This window comes from Trachemys scripta, chromosome 6 (genome assembly GCF_013100865.1).
Source record: "Trachemys scripta elegans isolate TJP31775 chromosome 6, CAS_Tse_1.0, whole genome shotgun sequence".
Taxonomy (NCBI): domain Eukaryota; kingdom Metazoa; phylum Chordata; order Testudines; family Emydidae; genus Trachemys; species Trachemys scripta.
The window spans coordinates 20,568,263-20,591,630 of record NC_048303.1 but is presented as its reverse complement, the minus strand read 5'-3'; the positions used below and the strand labels follow the sequence as shown (position 1 = coordinate 20,591,630).

General features: G+C 39.7%; 1 protein-coding gene across 4 annotated transcripts; it reads right to left on the bottom strand.

The window, feature by feature from the left end:
- Positions 1-3,355: 3,355 nt before the first annotated feature.
- On the bottom strand, positions 3,356-19,444 carry SUB1 (SUB1 regulator of transcription). 4 transcript variants are annotated; one of them, XM_034773004.1, is made up of 5 exons: positions 19,337-19,444; positions 16,190-16,262; positions 14,810-14,929; positions 12,430-12,538; positions 3,356-7,224 (listed from the first exon to the last, which is right to left on the bottom strand). In XM_034773004.1, exons 2-5 carry the CDS (start codon positions 16,259-16,261, stop codon positions 7,145-7,147), a joined length of 381 nt encoding a protein of 126 aa, XP_034628895.1. In that variant the 5' UTR covers position 16,262; positions 19,337-19,444; the 3' UTR covers positions 3,356-7,144. The 4 variants fall into 4 exon arrangements, with proteins under 4 accessions (XP_034628895.1, XP_034628896.1, XP_034628897.1 ...); XM_034773005.1 differs by lacking the exon at positions 19,337-19,444 and adding an exon at positions 19,101-19,238; XM_034773006.1 differs by lacking the exon at positions 19,337-19,444 and adding an exon at positions 17,923-18,090.
- Between the last annotated feature and the right edge of the window lie 3,924 nt (positions 19,445-23,368).

The window sequence follows — 23,368 nt, the reverse complement described above, 5'->3', positions numbered from 1 at the left end:
ATCACTGAAATACAACCAGTTCTGAGGTAGAATTAGGAAGCTGCCTAAGCAGCATATCCAACAGGAAACTGTACAAATATACAGTTGTTAATTGTATATGATGGTCTTTACTTCCTTTAGGTCAGGAAAATAGCGCGCACAATTAAAAATTATGGATGTAATCTAAATTCTCCCTCAATTTGACTTCAAATACATAGTAACACTCCTACCTTGTGAAAAATGCCCTAGATTCACATTTAGAAGTGTCATGGAATCTTTAATGATTACAAATGGTCAGAACCTTGATTGTCTCTCACCTTAACACCACCACCTCCAGTGACAGTGCCCCGATGACAACTGTGGGACATTGTTGCAACACTGACTCAAACAGAACACCAACATCATCCATGCAGCACAGGCTTTTGCCTGAAATCTTTCATTCAAGTTGTTACCAAGCCTGACCCTGCTTCATTGATCAAAGTGGTCTGGCTGTGGTAGACACAAAACTTCACCACAAGCAATAGTCTAGTCTTACCTGCTCAGACAAGATCAGAGAGCTTCAGGAAACATCACCTCATGTAATACCTTTTAACGAGATGACATATTCAGTGCTCCAAACAGTACAAATGGTAATATAGCACATCAAAAGAAAAACTTTAAAATGAATATTTATAGAAATCAACTAGCAGAAACATTTCCAATGTATCTAAAGATAAAGTATGGCAATTTTCACCTATTAAACTACTCATATTTTAATATAGGGCAAATTAAATTTGTAAAATGAACAGATTTTTCTGTCTTGTGTATGTTTAACAGGAAATTATTTAAATAAAAATTATTCCAAATTAGAATTTTGTCTAAGCATTATCAGAGTTTGGGTTCAAAACGTAAGGGAAGCAATATTTTTAGAAGACATTTCACACGCACACAAGCAAAAATCATCTTATTTGCGGCTGCATTTTTTTAAAAAACAGAAAGGTTTACCCAACTGTCCATTTGATGGGCTTCATGAAGGAATTACAAGGTAAGGTTCAATAGCCTGTTACGCAGCTCCGACTAGATTGATCATAATGGTCCCTTCTGGACTTAAAAACTAGGAATCCGACATTTCTTATGAAATAAGTATATGAATCTAGGCGGCATATATTTCTGACTGTTGGCTATTGCCACTTTCTATACTTGTACACTTGATAAGTTTAGAATAAATTTGCAAATGATGCCCTCTAGTGATCCCAGAAAATAATTCATTTTTTCAGCAATGTTTTCTCACTGAACAGTAGAGCAGGGTGAAAGTGTCAGTGCACCAAGGTGGGCTGAGAGGGTAAAAAAGTTAGAAAGTCTCTTTCCAAAACCCAAGCAGTCTCCACGAATATCTTAGCAGCTAGTTAGACAAACATTTTCCAGAGTTCCATGACTCCTGTTCCCAGGCAAAAACTGTAAAATTATTTGTTGTGTATATGGCATGATAGATACTGCACTGAATACACAAAAATAAAAGGAAAATTCTCTCCCTCCTTCAGAGTTCACAATCTAAGATCAGATTCTGTCACTGTTGCTTAAGCTGGGTAGTGCCTGACTTCATTAGTCCCACTGATTTGAACAGGAACATCCACTAAGAGTAAAGGTGGCGGAATCTGTACATAAATAATCAATATAAATCAGACAAAATACATGGGGATGCAGTGAAACATTTAAATAGTGACTCAGCGTTTGTCTTTTTCAAAATAAAAGCATGGCAACCCAAGTGTAGTGAATAAAACTTAAGCTTTCATAGGAAAGTTCATAGAAGGGTACTGTGATAGCTAAACCAACCACGTTCCTGGTTTACCAGTTTTTCACATGGTTTCCCAGTGCCCTAGGAACTTTTTGGGACAAAGGGAAGTCCTGAGTTTCCATTTAATCAAAATATTTGGGTGGGGAGGAGGGGGAGAGAAGAGGGGTTTGTTTTTAACAGCTACAAAATTCTTGTTCAAAGGATATCGCTATACAGAGGAAGAGCCACCAAGTCTTCTAAGTCTACAAAAGTCACCCTAGAACAGTGCTATGACTTTCTGCTCACTCAAGGAACATAAGCATGGGTAGTTCTTTCTTTTTTGTAGAACACACTCCTTCCACGAAGGACAATTTATTGCAGAAAATATTCTCCATTGATTGGTCTCATACCAGGGGACCTCTATTTCTCTCAAAGTGCATCTCTGCCCTTTCAGTGCTGCTTGTATTGAAACAAAGACATAGCAAGGATTGCTCTGCAAGAAAGCTAAATTCAGGGAAGGACAATGCAACCAGAAAATCCATTCTCTACAGACCACTCCAGCAAGCATGAGAAAAACGGGAGTCTTCTTTCTAAAGAGCCCTATACTGAACTAACTACTCCTGACCATAAAAAAAGGTTAGAAGAGTGGGGGTTGGGATTTTTGTTTGGGGTTCTTTGGCACTTTTTGGGGGGGGCATGGGGAAAGAACAAGATAATTAAAACAGGAATCACCTCAAGAATAGACACTTAAAATCTAAACTTTATTTTTTCTTGTCAGACAAAATAATTCATAGGGATGTTTTCTACTCACCAAGCATAAGTGGATTTTTCAAACCTGGAAGCAACACTCAAAGTACTTAAAGGTAGGGACCTGCATATCTTGTGATTTTGCATCCACAGCTAGCTGCAGAATCGTATTTCACATTATAGTCTTACAGTTTTGGTTGTGAAGAAAACCTTCCAAACATGAACCAAGGGTAAAAATGCAGCATTCTCTGCCTGAAACTGCAAACTAAACTAATAGTTGCAAGAGATATCAACTGTTCCAGTCATAATGGTCGACGCTAAGATTTAAGTCACGGATATTTCTGGGTAAATATTCACAGCCCATGACTTATACCAAAAATACCTGACTAAATCTCTACTTCTGGGCCCCTGCAACTCTGGGTGGCCCCTGCTTTTGGGGAGGGAGAGGGGGAGAGAGACGGGGTTTGACTGCCCCAGGCTGCTGCTCTCTGGATGGCCTCTGGGTGTCCCAGGACCGCTGCTGTTGCTAGGGCGGTCCCCAGGACCGTTATCCAGGCAGTTGCAGGACCAGCTGTGCCAGCTGCTGCTCAGGCAGTTCCCGGGGCCAGCTGGCCCTAGGTTGCTCCAGCAGCAGCTGGCCATGGGGCACCCGAGCAGCCAGCCCCATTGCCAGCTGCTCGGGCAGCCCTGGAGTCAGCTGCAGCAGCCACTACAGAAGTCACGTAAAGTCACAGAATCCGTGACTTCCACGACCACCGTGAGAGAATAGCAGCCTTAATATCGGTGCAAATCAAAATCTAAAGATTACATTTCAACTGTCATTAATTTCCTATTTTTTGAATCACGTTCATTCATTTTCAGATCTTGAAACTGATATCATGCATATCATTTTTAATTTTTATTTGAACATTTAAGATAATTACAATTGGATGGTTCATATTTCCAGTGGTATCTCCATAGCAGATACCACCAAAACATACATACATTCCACACAGTTAACAAAATGACATTTTAGTTACTAGAATTACAACTATTGTTTTGTACATTTTTTTTTTGCTTACAGATAACACAAAGTATTGTTGCTGGGGTATTTCTGTTAACAGTCAATATCAGATTACTACTACATCTGTTTAATTTTAATAGGAATGAAATGAATACCTGTACATAAGGATAATGTACATTATGAGGTATTCATTTAGCACTGAGACTATATTTCGGCAAAACTTTCAATGCACTTTGAGATCTTATGGATCGGAACAGATTTAATATTTTGCAGTTATGCACTATATAAATACTGATCATCAAACTTGTACATCTCTCTTCTTACTGGTTCCTATTTAACTGGAATATATGAAGAAGTCAATACTATGTAACATCTTTCTTTCTTGTGCACTTTAATTTCACAAGTACACTTATAACCACCAATTTTTATTTAATTCGCAAGTCAATTATCCAAATTTTAGATGTGACATACAATCCTTCCAATTTGTTTTTAAAACCAGAATGATATAGCATTGGATAATAGTCATATGATGTAAATGGATGCAGTTTAAATACTTCTTGTAATTCTTGATGCAGAATTCTTAAAATGGAACACTTATTCACCATTGTTAAATAAATACCTCCACATCAGCCATTCAGCACTCCAGCTTTCTTCATGTTCCAAAACATCCTATTTTGGAGAGCATGTTGAGTTAAATCTTGAAACTGACTGGCTGATGAGAGAATTACTTCGTATTTTTGGAGGAGCATTTTATTGCTGTAAATGGGCTGGGGAATGGAAGGCTCTGAAGTAAAATAGACAAAGCTTTATGAAAATATTTCAGAAGGAAATATGGCTGGCAGGTTAAAAAAATTGTTTTTGTAATGTAGTAAGTTTTAAGTAAAATGAATCTGTACCAAACTTTTAATGTAAAAAAGTAAAAAATGCCAACAAAACCAAGGATTAAGTAAAATCTAACAGCTTCAGTAAATTCAAATTATCCCTGCTAAAACTGTAATTTGTCTGTAAAAAGAGCCAATACTCCTTGGCTAAAAAAATTAGTTGCTTCTATAAATCTCTGCCAGCATTGTTTCCCCAATAAAACTAACACCAACCCTATTAAGCCTTCTCATTCATTCCCAACACCAGAGAACTCAACTTCCGATCTCTCCTTAACCCACACACATTTCTTATATTGCGCCCTACCCCACAGTTACCATGCAAGAACATCAAGGCACAGTGCTGTGACAACCACTAATCCGTCTAAGGAGAAGTTACATTGCTCCCTCCGTTGTTACAATTCTGTTCTTCAAAACAACCAGATGAAACAACTGAGGTAAGGCAGGTGAAGTCTGAAGTTACAAAGTTTCTGATTTAATGGTGAGATTTCTAGTTAGATTTTGCATACTATAAAATCTATTATGATATAAATATTGCAAAAGTAGGCAAAAAAACTCTTCCAAAGATAGAATAAGTAATGTTAACAAGAATACAGGTCTGTAAGCAATTATTTTCCTTCATTTCTCTGTGGAATTTTGGCAGGTACTTATTTACTATTCTTTCTGGTGCAGATACACTGCAAGCAAAGGATATTATTCAAAAAGGACAGTGGAGCTAAAGATGAGATTGCTACCCTCAGACATGCCTCGTCCTCCCCTCCAGCCCACAAATAGCACTTTAAGAACTCAAAGTTCTTCTAAGTGACAAGGGACTAAATCACCTCTTTGATTAGTCACATTTGAAATCATTGCTGACTGGGTTAAGGAGCAAATGAGGAAAATATGATACTGCATATGTAAATTAAACAGTATGTTTAATTAGATCCCTTTCTCCTCAGGCTTCGTGTATCATGTGTACTAGATTATAAATTCTTCAAGGCAGGGATAGTCAGCGTATATGGCACTTAAAACAGGGCCTCTGAACATCTGCAATATCAATAAATTCCTCATGACTTCTGGGGCACCAGGCATTGGCCACTGCCGGTAGACCGGATACTGGGCTAGATGGACCTTTGGTCTGACCCAGTACGGCTGTTCTTATGACCTAGACAGCAAACAATATTAAGATATTCTGAAATTAAATGAATAGCAAAAACCAGTTATCTAAACATGTTGAAAAATACAATAGTTTAACATTAAATGGGAAAAATACAGCAGATTCAGTATTTGTACATTCAGTGATATACAGTCCCAAAACTGCAATTTTCATGAAGTCTCTATCTTCTTCCTTGGATTAAAGCAATTTGAAAATCAGATACACACATGCACCGCCCCCAACATAAATTTCTTTAATGTAGTGTTAATTCATCCACTAACTGATAACAAAAATAAGGTGTGATAACTTTTAATATAGGAGTGACCTTTATAAGCTCACTCCCAACTGTAACAAGAATATTGAAAGGGAAAGCATAAAAGTATCTTAAGTTAGCTATCAAAATTCCCTTCAGTTACATTGCATCTACACTACCTCACCTCCTACTGAAAAGAAGCATCACTCTACTTCAGATCAGGATGCAGATAGCCAAGTGAAGTTCACTAAAATCATGATCTGCTGTATGCCAGCACCAAACATGCCCTTCCCAAAAGGCTAAAACAACTGTGCACATGTAAGCCACACATGTGGCCTGATCAAGCAATATGGACAGAGCAGAACTGTTTTAGCCCACACTGAAACCTTGGCTAGGCCAGTTTTAACCCTGCTTGGTTCAATCTACACCAACTGTATTATAGCCTACCGGTAGTTTTAGCCATGCTTAAGCAGAATTGTCGAGCATGACTAAGAGCTCTATCAAGGGAGGGTAAGGGTTCTTGCCAATTAGAATAATCCCTGGATATCAGATAGTATGTTCAAAAACTATTTTAATCTAATGCAAAGCTTGAAAAGAGTAGATAAGTAAGGTTATTACTTCATCTGTTTAAGCTGGGACCTTTGAAATACAATCTTAATAAATCATATTCTGAGGTAAAAATCTTACCATATGTATGTATACCATACTAAAAATCTAGTGTCTAAGAATAAAAGCTAATTATCTTTTCTAAGTCAAATGACCTGCAGAAGAATGAAAAGGAAGAATGTGGCTTGTGTCCAAGTGTTATTGTGGAATAATCACATAAGCTTGTTTAGTGTAATACTTCATGCAAGCAATGCCAAATACCTATGTACTTATCTAGGTAAGAATAATGTGGTGAATTTTCAAAAACAGTATTTAAGATTATCTACAAAAACTATTTTAATTATTCATTATTTGGACTGAGTTGAAATCTCAAATATAAAAGTTACGAATATTTGCAATAAGGGCAAGTTTTTTTTTTTTTTTTTAATGTCGCCTGATTAACAGTTAATATGAACATATTTTAACTGAACTGAAACCAAAATTAAAGAAAAGGAGACTAAAAACTGTTAGCTGGAAGGCCACAAACAGGTATGCGTTATATAGTATTACTGGATTGGTTTTTATTTTACACTGTGTTGAAAGCAAATCATTCCTTTTTAATAAAGTATACACAAATAGCCTCACTTAGAATACACTTTTAATGCACATAAAAAAAAAGTATTCATCTTACAAATTGTTTTGCAATCCAAATATACAATAGCTTGGAAAACAAGTATTTTAGAAAACAAAAGCCAATGTGTAAAAAGACTGCTTAAAACAACTAAAACAGTAAGTTTCTGTATGGCTGTCTTTACAGTTTTCTTACTGCATCATCAATATCGGAAATCTGTTCCTTCAGCTGGCTCCACTGTTCTGGATTTAAAGAAATACCTGAAATGCATTAAAAACATATCCTTAGTGCAGTATGAAAACTAAGATCAAGATTTTGTACAACTTTAACGATCTTTGAACCCAAAACAATCTTACTATGACGTCATCAATATTTTTATAACTAACAAACAATGTTAGCTGTAGTGCGTGTTAAATGAATAATTACATTATCTAAAATATCTGATTATTCACTGGAATATTTACATTTAACTTCAGGCTAAACAAGAGATTAGTCTCTTTATGGATTCTGTTTGGATGTGAAGATACAAAATGTAGTGCAGCATCTTTGTAGAAACCCATCCACAGGTGTTATGTGAATCACAAGAAGCTACAAATGCAGCTGTGGCCCTGATGGCAGGCTGCACTAAAACTCTGGATGAGCTGGAGAGGCCCAGGCTTCTTTCTTTAGTGTGATAAAAGCCATGTGTTTATGGATTGAGTTTGCACACACGTTCGTAGATTCAATGGCCAGACAGGACTATCATGATCAGCTAGCCTGACCTGTACAACAGGACCCAGTGAACTTTTGCAAAATTCCTAGAGCATAGATGTTTTCTAAAAAGCTAATCTTGATTTCAAAATGGTCAGTGATGGAGAATCCACTATGGCCATTGATAAACTATTCCAATGCTTAGTTACCTCCACTGTTAAAAAAAATTAAGACTTATCTCCAGTCTGAATTTGACTAGCTTCAACTTCTAGACATTGGATTGTGTTACACCTTTCTCAGCTAGACTGAGGAGCCAATTATTAAATACTTGTTCCCCATTCCTTAAAGTCACCCCTTAATCTTCTTTGTTAAAACTAAATTCTGTATGTTAAGCATGTAAACATTTTTGAAGCAGCACTGTGCTGCACCGTTCTTCTCTCCCACCACACAGAATAGTATGACATTTATCTTTATCTTCTCATGCACCAATCTTACTCTTGCTTCTACACACGTTTCTTATACTTTAAGCCCATTGTTTATTTAAGGATTTATTCAACTTTGTCTCCATTCATTCAAGGACCAATCTAGATGCACTTTGGGGAAACCTGTGACAGGACCCAAGGGAAACAGGATCAGGACTTTTTTGGTACCAAGTATTTTTATTATTTGAGAATATTAAACATAAGTACTGCTGTTGTCAGCCACCTGTGAACATTAATCTAAAGGGAAAAAAAACTTTTCCTACATTCTTTCATGTTTTGGACACCAGCTACTCTGAACATGCTGTCACACATAGCTTCATAAATCAGTTTGTATATTTTCTGACTGAAAGGGCTTAATGCTGTTTGATATTTTCCAGTGCAAAATCAAATATTCAGTTTCAGTAAAGTGTTCAAGATTCTTTAAAAAACAAACAAACCTGTCTTCTCAAAATTTGATAAAACTATCTCAAAATTCTTACCATAGTCACCAACTTCATTTCCAGATGAACAGATCAACAAAATATCAAGTATTCTAATCTAGCATAGATTTTCAAAGTGTGCTGATTTCAGTCAAGGCAATTTAAATCAATAGCAGAAAGACAATACTGATTTTAAGATTAGATTTTAGTTTCGTTTCTGAAAGGAAGCATCACAATTGATAACAGAGAAAACAGTCTATTGATGTAATATTAGTGTTGGCTACATAGCCTAAATATCACTTAATTTTTTTTAGGTATGTCTACACTACATCCTAGATCGGTAAAACTTATGCCACTCAGGGGTGTGAATATTCCACCTCCAAGCAACGTAAGTTACACCAACATAAGCATTCATGTGGACAGCACTATGTCGGCAGAAGAGCTTCTCCCGCTGACACAGCTTATGCCACTCTTGGAGGTGGGTTTTTTATGGCGACAGGAAAGCTCTCTCCCTTTGGCACAGAGCATCTTCATCAGATGAGCTGCAGCTGTACTGGTACAGCTGCGTTGCTGCAGCACATATAGACATGATCTTAGTAACATACATGGCTTGTTCCAGCAGCAATTTACTTTACCAAACTTCTTCAGAGAGTTTGTGGTAGTCAAATTTAGAGACTTAACATTTCTGATTTAGTCAACATTTGTTTAGTCATGCTGGATTTACAAAGGGGCTTATGGAGTTAGGCACTTTATTCCCACAGAATTTAAATGGGATTTGCATGTTTAAGTCATTAGTAGGCTCCACTGAAAATCCTAGCCTGAAACTACAGTACAAGTAAATTTTGTTGGGATTACACCAAAACCAACACGTTAGAATGTTACTGCTTGGCCTCGGCTTTCCCAATTGCTGAAGTAACAAAACCTCAATTGAAATCAAGCTCTAGTGTGATATGTACTAAATCAACAGTAGGTAATGACAAAACAAGTTTCTTTTTTCAGTTTTAGTAAACTGTGACTAAATAAATGAGAGAAACTGCACTGAGAAATTTTCTAGAAGTGTCTTCATCTGCCACCTGGATTAATTGTTCAAGATAGATTACCTACTTCCTTTACACATTATCAGTTTCTGAAATTAGAACAAACTAGTCAAGATTTAGATAATGTCGTTTGTACACCTGCAGTAGCTTCAACCCCAGGAGAAAAAAAAAAAAAAAAAAAAGTTATTTTCTGAGCTCTACATCTGAGAGACTGGCCAGACATTTCCACCAGTCCACGGGTTTAACTTCGGAGTTCAGCAGCAAAACACACATTTTTGGGTGGTTCTCTTCCAGCTCTGAAAAATTATTATAATGTACATGTCATAGCAGCATTCATTTCATTTTTACTTTTAACATCTGGTACTGGTACTTTAGATTGAAAATGCAGGAAAGAAAGTTGAATCAAGTAAGTGCTTTACATATCTACAATTTAATTTTGGGTACCGCTGACATTTTTCCTGATCCTTGTCAAAGCTTGAACCATCTCAAACTCTTCGGAAAAAGTTGTAAGAAAAATTAGCTCCTTATATGAACCAAGCAATCTTCAACTATGAACTGTTCATTGAGAATACCAATACTGACTACAAAGTAGTCCATGGTTGTTTTGGATGATGAAAATGGATATTTCTTTGACTGTGCACCAAACAAGCATTCTAACAAGTTCAGTTGTACTGCTGCTGCCAGATGCATCAAATAGTGGTAATGATGAAGCTAACAACAATGCAGAAAGTGGTCATTCATCTCACCTGTATAATTCTAAAATTAACTGCCTGAAAACTTCGTTGACACACAGATAAAGTTGCCCAGTGCTGCCTCGTGCCCTTCCAGAATGTGGAGAGAGTGGCTAAACTTAAACCTCTGAAAACCAGGAAATACAAAGTTAAGGTTGTGTTGCAGGGATGGTGTGTACCTTAACTCTGTCCCTCTCCAGCTGGCAACAGACACTAGGAAGGGCTCAGTAAAAATGGTGCCATAAGACACAAGGAAAGATTATGAGAAAGTGCCATTGTTTGTGTTGTGTTCCAGATCTGAATTGCACCACCATTATAAAATATAAATTGGAATAGTCATTGCATTCCAAACTCCTATTCTCACCTCAACTAACATTTTAGAATTAAATTTCTCATGCCTAGTCCCAACCTAAGAGGGTTAAACAGACGTTGATAGTTTATCTGTACTCAGATAATTCAAAGCAGTTAGTTTTTAAAACTTCAAACTTTCAATGGATTTAGTCTGAACTGAGGATTAATAGTTGGACATTTCAAGAAATTTAGTTAAAAAAACTGAAAAATTATGTATGGTGTTTTGCTCAAATGATGTTTATACCAGCAGTATAGTAGTTCAACCTGCTTGTGGTTGGTGTTTTACTCCATTGCCTAAGCTAGTTCATACAGAATGTCTGTGTCAAGTTCAAAACTCAGCAGTACAAGGCTGTCAAATCAATATGGATACCTGGACATCTCCATTATATTATGGATGCCCCACTGCACTTCCACCTTTGATATTCTCTCATGGTCCAGTCCCATACCCACTGTAGTCAATGGGAGCCTTTCCCTAAACATGGACAGGCACTGAATGGAGCCTTTAATGACAAATTTCTAACCTTCAAACACTTAAAATTCTCATTCAGATGACACGAAATTTCTCTGCTTCTTGTTATAACCCCCACAGGAAAATAACCCAGCAATATTTAACTTTGTTTTTAAATATTTTTCTAAAATGTAATAAAAACACTAACATTACTCACCAAAAGATCCAGAATATTCAGACTGACAGAGAAACAGTATCTTCAATGTCATCCTTGGCATGGGTAGCACACTTTTCAAAATGTTCTTTCATTCCTGCTACCAAGCCCTGCATTGTCTTTGTTACGCTTATACAGCATGTGATCCTTTCTTAATACTTCCAAATGATACAGGAATCTCTTCAAAAATATTCCCATATGGGACTTTTGCATCTTGGAGACACGGTAGGTTCCCCCAAAAAATGTTTAGTACTATAACTTACTGGTATAACACTGTAAAAATTAAACAAAATTTTTCTGCAAAATTTGTATCACAGCAGTTGTGTTTCCACTTTAGTGTTCTCAACTGAACCCTGTTCAGCTCCAAAACTGATAATAGGTTATCATGCAGTTTATTATCTCATGCAATGGTAACTTAAAACTACCTGAGGGAAATAAGAAGTGCTAAGATATTAGAGAAAATGCAACAATTATTCAGTAGTCCAGGCTACAGAATTTTTTTAAATACTTTTCCCATCTATAGTTTCTACAGAGATAAAATGCAGGCTTGTTTTGATTAATGCTATTTAGACATGGTGCCTAACTTCAATCCACTGCAACACAAACTTTTTTCATTTTAAATTATAAAAATTTAAAGCATAACTTTCAGGCAGATAGTTGTAAATTCAGGTTTAAATTTGCTTTAATCTGTTTAAAAATCGTCTTTTTATTTTTAAGTTACGGGGTTGTATACCCTGTTCTAAAACTGTGGACCGTATCCTCATTGCCAAGGAACCAAAGTAGACTTTTAGGAGTGGGAGAAGAAAAGGAAAAGGACTAGAACTGCAGCATGTGCCTAGATTCCCCCTCCCCCCCGCCAATATTAACGCTTTCCCATTAAGACATCTTCTAAGTAACTCTAAAATATGTTATCAGGTAAGAAGAAAGTAGAATCAAGGCACATTAAAATTTTGTATTAGAATCAAGAATGGCCTCATTATTTAGCTGTGAACCATATGAAACTTCAAGTTAAACAATTGTCCACTTTCCTCAATAAAGCTAAGCTAAATATATTTTAATACTATGCAACCAATGACACAAAATAGAAGTTCACCTTTTCTGCCAGGTTTCATTTCACCTTCTTGATCCATCCAGTATTCTCTAATATCAATTAGGACTTTCCCTTTAAAGTCACGAACACTGACATACCTCATTTTGCCAATCTGCCAATAAAACAAATCAGAACAATAATACATTTTACACAGTACAGGATTATTAATTTTTCTAATCAGCATTAAATACTTTGACATGAGGCACTGCATATTGCTGCAGCTTATTTTAGATTTAAGTAGAAATGATTGGATTAAGTATTTTCCCGAAGTAGTATATCAGGACTAATAAGTGATGACAGCATTATTGGATGAAGGACTTAACACATTAAGAGAATTCACTATTATTTCCTGGAAAAATGGGTGTCCTCAAAAGAAAATTCATGTGTACGTAAAAGCTGAATGCCTAATAAATATTGCCAACTTAAATTACTGATTCTTTCAGAAAAAAAATCCTGCTTCCTTGTGCAAAATTTTTTAATGAAACTAGAAAATGCTAGAGAAGACAATACATTCAAATTTGTTTTCAAGCTATGAGACTAATGAAGATGATAGAAGAGCTATCACCTCCTCCCGCTCTAAATCGGAGTTCATTTCAATGCTTCCAGAAACAAAGATCTGCATGGGTTAAACAAACAAAAATCCTTGAAGTTCTGAATGTACTGGAAAAATTAATGTGGTGGAGGCCACAAGCTCCAAAACACACACAGATTGTCTGATGCTTAGCTCAAGGCTAAATCCTCACAGAATTAGAGAATTGGATATCACAACCAAATTAAATCCTATATGGCAAGCAACTGTCTGGTTTTCTCAGATTAACTGCACCTGACAGCACCATTAGAATTTCCAGAAGTCACCCTCTCACTGTGAAAAACCCCTATGAAGCACTGTATTGGGTCCACTATTTTCAGACACCAAATTACATTAAAAGAAGCTTAAAAGCACAAACACTTTAATATTGCTTTTCCAGGTAAGCAATCGCTTTACTTGCCATAGGAATTTTTAAGTAATCAAGAATGGGAGGGAACAGTACTTTACCCTACATTTAAGAACTCCCTGCCTATAGATGCCAAATTCTGAAGTATGTTACAAGTTTGAAAGCAATGTAAAATAAGTGAAAAGTATTCCAAGATGGGAGACTTTCATTCAACATAAAAAGTAAAAACATATTTTACTGGTTTTCCTATTAATCTTCATATTTAATTTCAGCACCGATATGCCACTGACACTGCTAACAGACAAAAGTAAGTCCGAACCAGAATCCCAATCTTTGGAAATGTTCTGATTCAAGTCAGATTCTGGATACATCACAGTGTGCTCTATTTTTAAATACAAGGCAGACTGAAGAGCTAATGCGGAGTACTAAAGTTCAAGCCCAACTCTCACTTGCTTTGTCCCCCACCCCAAGCTACTCCCTTTGCCAGCACTCATGCCCTACGTTTAGGCTTCTTTTCAGGCCCTTTCACCAAATTCTTCAAAAGCTCCTCCCTCACTCCTTGAGTGGAAAAACCCTGTCCCTTTCTTATTGTCTTAATGCAGGCATTCTCCCCTCCCCAATCTTTCTTGCAATGAGGAAGAGAAAACTGAATAGTTATATTCCTGCTCCTTTCTCAGCACACTGACTGATGTAAGGCTTACAACTCCCAGATATCCTCAGGAATCCCCCTGAATGCCTCATTGCAGAAATAGGACAGTATTGAACCCTGGGCCTGTCTTAAAGAGGCCAGCATACTCTGTTGCAAATACCACTAGCAGTTGTCCATGAAGATCTGTTTCAATCTTCTCTGATATTCTGTTAGTAAAAACTGAACCACAGAATAAAGAAGCACATATAAACTGAAGGACAAACTTATCCTGAGACCCTGTCTGGTACAGTGAGAGCTCTGACAGCTGCTCTTGGTCTAGTTGGGTAGACAAGAGGAGAAGCCATACTGATTTCTGGGAACCTCTTGTCAAAGTGCCCTGATTAAAAGCATTCCCATATAGCTCTGGTTTTGAACTAACATTTACAGCCTAATCATAAGCCTATTAATAGAGTCTACAATAGAAATGCCAAACTCTCAAAAAATGACACTATAAACCAAGACAAAATACTGGGAACAAGTGATACAATCAATGAACCAAAGTTACAATTGAATGGCATAGCATTGATTATTTTACTCTACCAAATCTCATCATTGTTTTTTCTGGGTATCTCACTTTCACTCTAACATTGTAACCATATTTAGCCAAAAGATGACAAGAGATTGAATGCTATACTATACCTGGATAAAAAACCAAAGCATTCAAAGTTCTCTTCATAAAGATTACAGAATACAAACTATAACATGCTTCCTCAGGAACCCTTCAATCAACAGCCTCTAGAAGTAGCATTATCAATATTACCTGGAACATATTCTCATCTCTGTTGCTGCTTTGTTTAGAGGAAGCTGCACCTTTAGAACTTTCACCAGTCTTTTGTTTCTTTACAGGCTTTTCTGGAGCTGCTTGCTTTTTCCTCTTTGCCTTTAAACCAAAAATACCAAGCACATCCCATTTTATTAGTTATTAAAAGAAGAAATTAGAGGCTGCAAAGAACTATTCTATTATGTAGTTCATCTCACTACCAATACAAGACTTTAATACAGTGAAATTGGGGTGGGATTTTCAGAAGTGCTTTAAGATGTCCTAATTCTGCTCCTACTGAAGTCAATGGTAAAACTCTCATTGGACTCCAAGAGGATCATATTTAGGGGAATAAGCACTTTTGTAAACTCTATCTTTTGGAACCCAAAGAAGATCCAAATAAAATTGAGGTGGACAGTACATTTTCTTTTTATACACACTCACCTTGCATTTTTTACATCTCCCCAATTCAAGGGAAAGGGAAGGAGAGAAAGAATGTTCCTCTCTCTCTCTTTTATTCTGACTTTACCATTTTGTTACTAATTTACATACAGCACTCCATGATCTTCGTGCTTCCACACCTTTAGGCCTTGGCTACACTCGCAGATTCATAGTGCAGCTGCGGCAGCGCTGTGAAGCGCAAGTGTAGTCGCGCCGCCAGTGCTGCGAGAGCTCCACCTCTCTGAGGAGAATAGCTTGCAGTGCTGCGAGCGAGCGTGCAGCGCTGCAGGCGCTGATTACACTGGCGCTTTACAGCGCTGCACTCGGGGGGGGGGGTTCACACCCCTGAGCGCAGCAAGTGCAGCGCTGTGAATTGCCAGTGTAGCCAAGGCCATAGTATCTGCAGTGAACTACAGAATATACATAACAAAATAATACTGTTTTGGCCTATCTACAGAAAACTCAGCCAGCACTTCAAATGCAGAATGCTCACTACAATCATTGTAGCCCAGCGTGTATATCAACTCTTGATGGGCTTGAGAAGCTAAACAATCATGTTTAGCAACATCAGCTTTCACAGCTGTTTAGGAGGAAAAGAAATGTTAACAGAGCAAGGGAACTAAAATGGTTTAGTATTCTTGCTCTCACCACAGATCTACAGAACTACAAGAACCTTGTGGTTAGATGCCACAAGTGAAATAACAAATGATACAAAGCCAATCAATCTTAAAACAAAAAATAGATTCATTCCATATTTAGAAGCATCTCACCTTCCCACCACTGATCCCAGTTTTAACAAAAGAGCTAGGTAACAAATAGCATGGTATACATATTCCATCAGAATTGAATTGCCTCCTAATCAAATCCAGAAGTTTGTTTGGTGTTTTGTTTTTTAATTACTACACTAAAATGCAGTAAACAATTGTGTCCAATATTCACCTTTTTGTCAACTTCACTATCTGAATCACTGGCAGATGAGCTTGAAGACACAAGTTCCTTTGATTTAGGCATTCTGGAGAGAAGAAAGATATTGTGAAAATATCATACCGGAAACACTGCCCTTTATGACTGGAATGCACACCCCAAACCCCTTTGCTAAGCCTCTTCTCTCATCTTATTCAAATATCTCCTATTTGAAGTCAACAGGAAGTGGCAGGAAACTTCAATGTCTATCTGAGCAAGGTGTAATCTCATTATCACCCTAGTCCTTCATCTCCCTTTCCTTTGATCCATTCCCTTCATTTGTGTACTGTCTTACTTATTTTGAAACTTCTTCGGGACAAGGACTCAGGGCAGGTCTACACTTAAACCGCTGTACCAGCAGCGGCTGCACCACTGCAGCGCTTCATTGAAAACACTACTACACTGAAGGGAGAGCTTCTCCTGTCAGTGTAGTTAATCCACTTCTGCAAGAGGCAGTAACTATGTCAATGGAAGAAGCCCTCCCGTTGACACAGCGCTGTCTACACCAGGGATTAGTTCGGTATAACTACGTTGCTATGGGGTGTGGATTGTTCAGACTCTTGAGGGACGTAGTTATACTGATGTACGTTTATAGTGTAGACCTGGCCTCCGTTTTTACTTGATTTGTGATACACTTAACACATTTTGGGGTGCACAAAATAGTAATAAACTGCTCAGTCTAAGGGGGGGGGGAGGGTTGATTTAAGATACGCAAATTCAGCTACGCTGAATTCGGCGTATCCTACTCGACTTTCCCTGCTGTGAGGACGGCGGCAAATCGACCGCCGCGGCTCCGCCGTCGACGGCACTTACTCCTCCTGACGAGGTGGGAGTAAGTAAGTCGATTTGGGGATCAATTTATCCGTCTAGATGAGACTCGATAAATCAACCCCCAAGAGATCGATTTCTACCCGCCGATCTGGGCGGCTAGTGTAGACTAGCCCTGAGTTACTAAGTATTTAATTTATTAACAAAACAAACTGAAGTTTTCAATTAATGTCACAAAACATATGGGTACAGCATTATCTAGCAAATGACTCCCTTCACTCTTATGTATTGTTATTTTATCTACTTTGATTTCCAGGTCACAGAATGGCAAGTACTGGTAAACAGATACAGAACCATCATTATAAACTTTTCTACCTATGTTTCAAGAAATTAAAAGAAAATATGGTGTTGCGGTTAAACCACATTTAGGTGAGAATATCTAAAATTGTATTCTCAGTTCTGCCACATATTGCCTAGGTGATCTCAGGCAAACCACTTATGGCCCAAATTTCATTAGTTAGGCATGCATGGAAATCCATATCTTTTTGAAGGCATTCTGCCAGATGCGTATACTCTGCAAACCTATCGATACAGTATGTGAACATCTAGTATTCCATGTAGAGAAGAGGCACAGGAAGGATTCTAATTAATTGCTTTTAATACCTTCCCAGCTTTTGAAAGAACAAAGCAGAAAAGTATGTTATAAAGGGGAATAGTTTGTAAGGAAGGAACTATAGTGGGAGATTGGGGAATATGTGGACTACTGGTTTATGTCAAGTAAGGGGAGGATGACTATCAGGGCAATAATATAGTACAAGGTAGTGTTTTAGGAGGAAGGCACAATAATATATGGCATGGATAGCCAAACTGGCTCATGAGCAGCATGGGGCTCTTTTACAGTTAAAAAGTGTGTCTCATGGAGCCCCCTACTCGCCACCTACCAGACTTGGTGGGGAGCGAGGAGGCTCAGGACCTCTGCCTTACAGCAGGGTGGTGGGGTAGGGGCTTCTATCCAATGGGGAGGGGACCTCAGGGCTTCAACCCCATGCGGCAGGCCTGTCCTGGCTTTCGAACTTCTAAAGGTGGTCTTCTGTGGCTCAGGGGGTCAGTAAGTTTGGCCACCCCTGACATATGGAATGAATACATGTGGGGAAAGAACAGTGTCAGGTGAAAAAGCAGCCAACATGAGGGGAAATGGAACACAGGTGAGGAGGAGAAGGGAGAATAGGAAATTGGAATGTGCTGGGGGTTACAAAAGGGATGAGAGGGGGAAAAAAAACGGTCTGCCATGTTATAGGGTTGGAAATATGTTGAAGAGGGGCAGGACCCACTACGTGGGTGGGGAACAGGATGAAAGAAGGTAGGCCAGTGAGTCTGATACAGTGTGCAGGCAACAGTACAGAATTTTTTTAAGGGGGGGGGGGGGGAATAGCAAAAGGTGCATGAAGGGAAGAAGGAGGAATGGGCACCAAGAATGAGAATGGGGTGAGGGGGATAGAGAACCAATGGGGAATAATATAGGGGATGGGTTCAGATTAGGGAGAGACCATATGGAGTAACAGGGCAATGGGGATCGAATGGGTCACTCAGAGGCAAGGTTATCTAGTATATAGGGATGGGATGCGGGTCACGAGGTGGGAGTGGATGTGGGGCACCCAGAGGAAAATGGCGTGGAGGGGAGTCACTGAAAGGGGAATGGAGGGAGATGAGACTGGACAGGTCACTGAATAGAGAATGGGGGACAGCCTACAAACACAGCAGAGAAAGGGGGGGAGACGGTTCTCAGCCGCCATTTTCTCCCTCGTTCAGACGCTCCCCTCCCCCCAATGACTAGAGAATGGGGCAAAGATGGGACGGGTTAAGCAAGGGAGACGCGACACCGAATCACTGAGGGCGGACGGGGTGGGGGACGGGGGCGGCTCACGGCGTGGGGGGGCGGCTGTCATGTCATGGAGTGGAGAACGGGAGTGGGTCGCGCAGTGGGGGATGGGGGTAGGCGGTTCCCCGCCGCCATTTTCTCCCTCGTTCGGATGAGCTTTCTTTGCCCCCCAAACATGGCAGCGTCTCCTGACGCAGCGCTCCTCCCGCCCCCCCGGTGACCGGGGGAAGGTCTTCCTACCCCACGGCACTGGGCAGAGCAGGAGCTCGGCGGGAATCCCGCGGGCCGAGCCTTCCCCAGCGTGCGAGACGCGGCGGCTCAGCCTCCCGCCTGGTCCGAGCGCGGAGCTGCCAGACCACCCCTCCCCCAGCACGACAGGCCCTGAGCTGGGGAGGAGGGGGATAGAAGATGGCGGCGGGTGCAGGCGCGCGGCCTCCCGGGGGGGGGAGGGGGCGCGAGAGCGCTGCGATACTCACGTCCCGCTCACTCTGCGTGCTGCTCTCTTCTCCGAAGCACACCACCACTAAGAGAAGCGGAAATGTCGCAACCGGCAAGCCCCACCCTCCTGCCTGCGTCATTGCGTCACGCAGGGTACTCCGGAGGCGGGGGTGTTTAAAGAGGAAGGAAGCGTCTCTTTATTCCAAGCCACGAGGCGCCATGGGCGGCCCTGTGCTGCCCTCCCCGGCCTAGAAGGGACCAAGCCCAGAGAACGGGCAGGAAGCTGAGCCCTATTCACCCCCTTCAGCTAGGGGGGGGGGAGCGTAAAAGCCCCTTTGTGCAGGGCCTGTCTTGGTTTCCCCTGCACCCTAAATTGAAGGGAGACTGGACACATCAAGAGCAGGGACTCTGGGCCCAGACTCCCCTTGCACAGCAGGTGTATCTCAGCCCCCTTAGTAGCTGGGGGACTACTAACACTATGCCACCCTGCTGATAATCTCAGCACATTGGGGGAGTAAGCTAGTTTCACAGCCTTCAGCAGTGGCCTTTCCAACCTGTGTCATGGCTATCACAGAGCAGTAGCTTGTAGCTGCATAGGGCCCTATCACGTATCCTTGAGATTTTGTCCTTCTCTAAGAAGTCTCTAGGTTGTAGAGTTGCAAATAGACCCTTCCAAATGTGAACAGATGCAGTGCCATCCTACCAATCAACAACTAAACATGCAGTAGCTCTAAAAGATTCCCTCATTCATCCTAATGGGTGTTAATTCTGAATGCTAGTGACAATTTAAGTGCTAGTTTAGTGATGAAATAGAGCGGTGCTGAGTTTCAGGGGAACATGTATCATCAGTTGCAGAGTTGTACCAACTGCCCTACTAATAGAAGACAATGTTCCAAGGCGGTCACCTTCCACAAGCACTAAATTCACACTATTACTATTTCAAACTATTACTTTATGAAGCTTCGGCAACAGTCTTGGGTAGGGTGATCAGATAGCAAGTGTGAAAAAATTGGGAGGGGGTGGGGGATAATAGGTGCTTATATAAGTAAAAGCCCAAAAAATCAGGACTGCCCCTATAAAATCAGGACATCTGGTCCCCCTAGTCCTGAGGGGTTGAAGCCTGAGCCCTGCCACATGTGGCAGGGCTTTGGCTTTCTGCCCTGGGCCACAGCAAGTCTTAGTGCTGGCCCTGCTGGGCAGCCCTCCTGCAACCTGCTCACACACACCTAGAGGCCCTCAGACCGCTGGTTGAGAACCACTAACTTAGAACGTCCTCTGTACAAGAATATAGCATGCACGCCATTATGGGTATGTCTACATTGCAGCTGGGAGCAAGGTGTTCCAGCCTAAGCAGACAGACTCACATGAGCTCCACTCAAGCTAGTACACTAAAAATAGCAGCATGGTATGGTTATTGCAGTTCAGGCTCTCAAGGGTCTGAGTCTCCTCGGAAGTGGTAACGTCCACACTACTATTTTTAGAGTGCTAGCTCATGCCAAGCTTGTGTGAGCAGGCTTACCCAGCTGGGCCTGGGATGTTCGCTGCCAGCTGTAGTGTAGACGTACTCCCTGCTAATAGATGGTAACCATGCAAATGAGATGATGTAACGCTAGTACAGTAGTGACTTTGCTATGTATTTGTTAAATGTCAGAGAATGCTCAGTATGAAGAAGGCATTTTCCAGAAGCCTGAAGAATCTCATTCTGAATTCTTCCATTGACCTACCTCCCAAGTGTTTAGTACATGTTGCACATAAGGGTCTTTGACACTGCTGGACAATCCACTTCATTTGGTGTCCCATGCCTGCCATACAAGATACTGTACCTGAAAGAGCTAGTTCTCTTCTCTTAACTCTAGTGAAGGAGTTTAATTCCTTGCTGCAAGACTCTGTGGGGAATACATGCACCTTATCATTTGGTCATTTGTATTAGCTAGAAGGTTCCATATCTTCATTGATAGCTGGGGCCAGATTAAGGTGTAGGCACTAAAGGCCTATGCCTAGAGCCCTAGGAGTCATGTTATTACATAAAAACAGATTCTTATCTTTTTTTTTTTTTTAAGAAAAGTTTCTAACCCTTCTAGTTGGAAAGAATAGGTTGAAAAGATGACCTGAGTGTATCCAATGCACTGACGTCTGAATAGGTCTACAGAGTCTAGAGCCTAAGACAACAGCTCTAAGATGGATGTACTACCCCATTTATCTCAATGAGGTATTAACAACAAGAATCACTGCTTTGGAGCGCCATGCCAACACCAGTCCAGCAGAGAACTCTGGGTAGCAGGAGAACAAGAATGCAGCACCTATCCAAGTAGATGCACTCCAGCTACTGAGATAAACAAATCTCCTGGCAGCTCTTCCAGGGAGACAAAGGGCCCCAGTGTCCCTGCCTTTCTGTGAGGGAAGAAGGGGGCTACCATTTTCAAGTTGTGCTTTAAAAGGGCCAATTTCACAAAGCTGGAAACAATTGAGCTAAATCAGTTCAGAGGAAGAATTTTATCAGAAAAACATGTATGATAATTGGGAATTGTTTAAGAACATTATACTAGATGCCCAAAAAGACACAACCAAGGGAAAAGGCTGCATTGTTGTTTTTTTTTTTTTTTAAGAAAGTTGGTTTAGAGAAGAAGTGAAGGCAGATATAGAAAATAAAATAAATTTATATATAAATAAATAAATAGGAAGAAGTGGGAAGTTGATAGTCATTAATTTAAATCAGAAGCTAGAAATTCTAGAAAATTGATAAGGGAAACAAAGAGACATAACGAAATCTATGGCCAGCAGAGTTAAACACAATAGGAAGGAGTTTAAGCATATTAGGAACTAAAATAATTCTAACTGTTATTGGTCCATTAATAGAGGGAAATAATAGAATTATCAATAATAATGCAGAAGAGTTTGTTACATATTTCTGTTATTTATTTGGGGGAAGAAACATCAGATTATGAGTACATCACCTACACTCTTTCCATTCCACCCTCTCAGGAGGATGTTAAACAGCAGCTACTAAAAGTAGTCACTCTTAATTCAGGAGATCCAGATAGCCAGCCCTTTTAAAGTCTTGGATTAAAGTTAAAGGGCTAACTGGACCATTAATGTTTATTTTCAATAAGTCTTGGAACACCAGGAAAATTCCAGAAGATTGGAAGAAAGCTAATGTTGCACCAGTATTTAAAAAGAGTAAATGGGATGACCCAGATAATTATAAGCCTGTCAGTCTGACATGGATTGCAGGCAAGAAAATGGAACAGCTGATTCAGGACTCAGTTATTAAATAATTAAAGGGGAAGGAATATAATTCTATAAACCCATGTTGATGGGCATTAAAGTAGAGCCTGTCAAACTAAGTTGATATATTTTTAGGAGATTCTAAGTTTAATTGATTAAGGTAGTAGTGTTGATGTAATATACCTGAACTTCTGTAAGGCTTTTGACTTGGTACATGACATTTTGATTAAAAAAGTTAGAAAGACATAAAATTAACATGGAATGCATCAAATGAATTAAAAGCTGTAAACAGGGAATGGGTACCTCGAGTCCTGCAGGGTTTGCCCTATGCGATTTAACGTTTTTTATTAATGACCTGAAAGAAAATATAAAATCATCTCTGATCAAGTTTGCTGATAACACAAAAAGTGGACCACTTGGAAACCTGGGCTCAAGCAAACAGTATGCATTTTGATATGACTAAACTTATATATCTATGCACCAAGAATGTAGGCCATATTTATTGCTTCCCAGGATAGTCCTGCATTGTGAGAGTCTGAAAAAGACTGAGGGTTTTGGTGAATAATCATCTGAATATGAGCTCCCACTGCAGTGCTGTGGCCAAAAGGGCAAGTGCAATCCTTGGTGCATAAACAAAAGTATCTTGAGTAGGGGGAGAGGGAGAGAGACTGTTTTACCTCTGTATTTGGTAGTAGGGCAACCATTGCTGAAATACTGTGTCCAGTTCTGGTGTCCTCACTTCAAGAAGGTTGTTGGTACATTGGAGAGGGTTCAGAGAAGAGCCATGAGATTAAAGGATTAGAAAATATGTCTTATAGTGACAGATTTAAGGAGCTCAATTTAGT